Source organism: Myotis lucifugus, unplaced genomic scaffold, assembly GCF_000147115.1.
Source record: "Myotis lucifugus unplaced genomic scaffold, Myoluc2.0 scaffold_70, whole genome shotgun sequence".
NCBI classification, from domain to species: Eukaryota; Metazoa; Chordata; class Mammalia; order Chiroptera; family Vespertilionidae; genus Myotis; species Myotis lucifugus.
In genome coordinates, this window is record NW_005871118.1 from 345,147 (window position 1) to 349,383 (window position 4,237).

The 4,237-nt window shown below is 49.5% G+C and overlaps 1 protein-coding gene across 2 annotated transcripts in view; it reads right to left on the bottom strand.

Moving 5' to 3' along the window:
* SCHIP1 (schwannomin interacting protein 1) overlaps nucleotides 1-3,994 on the bottom strand; it is a 119,570-nt gene extending 115,576 nt beyond the window's left edge. For both annotated transcript variants that reach the window (XM_023755148.1, XM_023755147.1), the window contains exon 1: nucleotides 3,846-3,994. In XM_023755148.1, the coding sequence (XP_023610916.1) occupies nucleotides 3,846-3,941 (96 nt within the window). In that variant the 5' untranslated portion in view covers nucleotides 3,942-3,994. The remainder of the gene's footprint in view (nucleotides 1-3,845) is intronic.
* Nucleotides 3,995-4,237: the final 243 nt, after the last annotated feature.

Sequence of the window (4,237 nt, forward strand, 5' to 3'; positions counted from 1 at the left end):
TTTAACTTTCGTTTTCATTTTTCCTTCCTATTCTCCTGTTTCTTCCTTATTTTTTTTATTTCTGTCAATTTTCCTTCTTTCCCCTTCTTTTACCCCCTTTCTAATCCCCTTCTAATCTTTCTTTTCCTTATCTCGTCTTGGTGTTGGTGGTGGAGGAGGAGGAGGAGAAGGAGGTTGATGATGAAGAAGATGAAGAATGTATAATAAGATGGAGTAGTATTAGAAGGAGTAGAAGGTGAAGAAGGAGAAGTTGAAGAAGGAGATTGTGAAGAAGTAGAAGGAGAAGAAGGAGAAGGAGAAGAAGGAGAAGGAGAAGGAGAAGGAGAAGGAGGAGAAGGAGGAGAAGGAGGAGAAGGAGGAGAAGGAGAAGAAGGAGAAGAAGGAGAAGAAGGAGAAGAAGGAGAAGAAGGAGAAGGAGAAGGAGAAGGAGAAGGAGAAGGAGAAGGAGAAGGAGAAGGAGAAGAAGAAGGAGAAGAAGAAGAAGAGGAAGCCGCCAAAGGAGGAGAGAGAAGTTGGAGAAAAATGTGAGTTTCCAGAGACAGAACAGGTTAAACATGGAGGCCCACAGACCCTGAAAGAGAGAAAACTCCATGGAAAGATCAAGGAGAGAGGAAAAACTGTACTCCATTTAAGAAAAGCAGTCCACGGAGGCACTGGGCACCCCCACAGCACTTGGTGATGTGTGCAGTAGCTCCCTGAGTTAGCAGGGAGTGATACTGTGACAAATTGAGGTCCTGGAGAAGCAGGAGTAAGAGAAAGTCCTGGTTTCCCTCAGGATTATCCAAGTCAGTCCACCAGGGTCGGAACAGGCAGGGAGATGAGAATGTAGAATGAATACAAACATTTGGGAGCCCAATTCCCTTAAACTCGCCTCCCTGGTTCTAAATCTGACAGCAAAAGCACCAACACCCAGTAACCTTCTTTACTCCTTAACTGTGTGACAATTGTCCTTGAGCATTTACACACCTGAGAAAACTGAGGCCCAGGGTCATTTAGTGATTTCTCCAAGGGCCTCAGTTTTCTCAATTGTAAAATGAGAGGGGTGGTTTAGCTCTGTGCTGTGCGGGGTCATATAAGTTCTTCCTTCCTTCCTTCTTTCATTCATTTGATCTTTCAGAGCGTACTAGGCACTGTCACAGACAGGTAAGACCCCTGCATGCCAATGGACTCCAGAGAGACTAAAAATGAAGGAGAACTAGATAAGGTAATGTCAGGTAATGATAAGCTCTAAGAAAATACACCAGGAATGCCTGAGTGCGGGTGGAGTGCCTCACGTCAGGGACAGCAGCTCTGAGAAGGTCAGAGTGGAACAGAGTCGGGAATGATGAGTAGGAACCAGCCACCTGATTCCAAAAGAGAATGGGCAATAAACTTATGTGGTTCTCTTCACAGGTGAAAAGAAACCTACATTCTCTTTCTCACGTATACCACCTCCACCCAGTAATACAGAGAAATTCCATTTACACACAACTTTTTAAAGAGTAGCTACAATATCATTTATTAGAACAACCCCTTCAAGATGGGCATTCTCTTCTACCTAACTCCGTCATTATTTCTAAGTTTCCATCCTAATGATTATAAATTTTCCCACTTCTTCCAGGCAGAAGTAAATAGGATTTAAATCAGTGCATAGTAAGAAAGAAACCCTACACTGTGACCCAATGTATACATAAAAATGAAACGAAAGTTTTAAAAAGCCAAGCTAACCATGAGCAAGGCATTATTGTACATTCTATTATATTTCATTTTTCTTAAGTGATAAGGTGACTTCAAAGGTAATTCACACTTTGAAAAACACTATGCTAAACTAACATTAGCTAGTAATTTTGTTCAAAGACAAACAAAAACATGGAAAATTTCAATATTGAACAACCTCAAAGGCCACCTCCCCTCCCCCTTATTTCTGTATCCATACTTGCTTTAAGGCAATGGAACCCAAATTTCTCTGTGACTTGTGGAGAAAAAGCCCAGAAGGGACATTTTTCAGGAGGGTTAGGGAGTGGGGTGGGGGAAGGAGAGGATCCCCAATATACAAACTGTTCACTAGGTGAGGACATAAGCTTTGGTTTGCAAGATTGCCCAAGAAGGAAAGATTCACAAAGTCTTCACAAAAACTTTGTGTGTGTGTGTGCGTGTGCATGTGCGTGTGTGTGTGTATGTGTGTTGGTAGAGGGGAAGCTGTCAGCAAGCCATTAAATTGTAAGTGCCCAGAGGACTGGCTGCCTCCCCTCACCACAATCCCAGTTCCACGTGGACAGATGTGTAACTGTAGCACTGAGAATCATACTTCAAATTTAGTACATAACACAAGCGGTGCTCAATAACATGTTGTCTAATAACTTTTGAATAATGGAGCTCATTGTCACCATCGAATCCTAACTTCACGTGTATACCCAGTTATCACATTCTCCTGGAATATATAAACGTCACGCAATACTAAAGAAAACTTATTTATCTTCAAGTCATTGTTTAAATCCAGAGAGCTTAATGAGGTCTTTTTTTCTCAAGCACCAAGCAGGAAAAGGTTGTTTTCTATTACAAGGTACAAGGAGCTACACCGGCTATAATAGAAAGATTCCACATCTGCTAGTGGCCAGGGTAAACCTGGGATTAAAACGAGTGTGTTAATTTAATAGGTAATTTCTCAGGGGACACTAACCAGTGGGCTCTGTCAGCGAAGGGCTCTCTCTGATGGAAACCGTGCCAATTTCTCTGTGAAACGCAGTTACCATCCTCACCCCTGAAGTCAGAAGTGCATGCACCCAATTTCCAGTAGCCCCAGGGCCCTGGAGCCGGAAAATTACACCTGCAAGCCAGCACTTTTCCCACACTGCCGCACAGCTGCCACACACAGAAAGCAGCTCATTTCAACGGTGCCCTTCAGCCCCACTTAGGGACATCATTAATGATTTCAAATTACAACTGTTGCTGTCTCTCCAAACAGTGATGAATCGGGGAGCTACATTCATGATGCTTTCTTTTACATCATGAATCTGTTCTCCTCTCAGGGGCACAAAAGATGTTGAGACAAGTCCGAGACAAGTCCGAACCTGCCAGATGCAGCCCTCCTGCCCTCCTGCCTTCCCTCCATCTGCCCCACTCCAGCACCCCTCCCCCTCTGGATTTCCAGCTGGGAGGCAGTGACCTCCGGTGAGGAAGTGCAAGCGGCTCCTTATTAAAGCAAGGAGAATTCATCGGAGTCAGGGAACAGAGGCTCAAACGCCTCCCGCATCCTAGCAGATCAATTCACCCGGCTCCCCCAGGTCAACAACAGGCCGGGGTTTCAGAAAGGGAGCGTCTTAGAGGAGGGCGGCCACCCTTTCAAATACTGGAGCATCCGCTTAAACGCGAGATGGAACCCACCGCGCCGCCAGACCAGAGGTGTGGGCAGGCGCGTGTGTGCGTGAGCACAGGGACAGCCTGCCTATGGGCGAGACATCAGTGGCCACGCAGGGCGACCCACCACGGTTGACAAAGCCACGGCGGCTACGACTTCAAATATCACCCGCAGGCACCGGCTGCGGTGCCCAAATCTCCCCGGATTTATTTTCAGACAAGTGACTCACAACCTCGTCTCCCTAAGTAATTCCATTAAAATGAGTCGCCGGTTCCACTAACCCGACTTTCCGCTGCTCTCCGGCTGCCCCTCCCTCCACTCCGCCCATCCAGCAAACCCACACGGCTCGCAGACTGAGCCACGGTACCCCAGGGGAGCCGAGGGCAGGCTCTCCCGCCCGGCCCCCCAGCCTCGGGGAGGGATGAATGGGGCCGCCGGCTGGCGGGAGGGCGCGTGCGGGCCGTGTGCGCGGGTGTGCGCGCGTGGGCACGCACCCCGGCCAACTTACTGAGGTTGAGTTGGTCCTCCCCTGGCCCTGGTTCCGCACCTCCTGCTCCCGGAACTGCAGTCCAGCCAGATGCTTCTCCAGCGCCTCCCAGTCCATTGGGGCATTCGGGGGCTTCCTCTGGGGACGCACGTTCCCGCCGTCCGGTGGGCTGAAGGGAAGAGGCCCCCCGCAGCCCGGGCCCCCGGCCGGCCGCGCAGGCCCCCCCGCCCGTCTGGGGGTTTCTTGGAACCGCCGGGGGGGGAAATTCGAAGCGCCGCTGGGCCCAGCCGGGGAAGCCACCACCGTTGGCCCATTGTGCCCTGAAGGTCCCTGGGGGGTCCGTGCGGGTGGAAGGTTTGCCGTTGGGCAGGGGGGGCCGCCATGGCGGGTGGTGGCCTCCTTTTCCCCCCGCG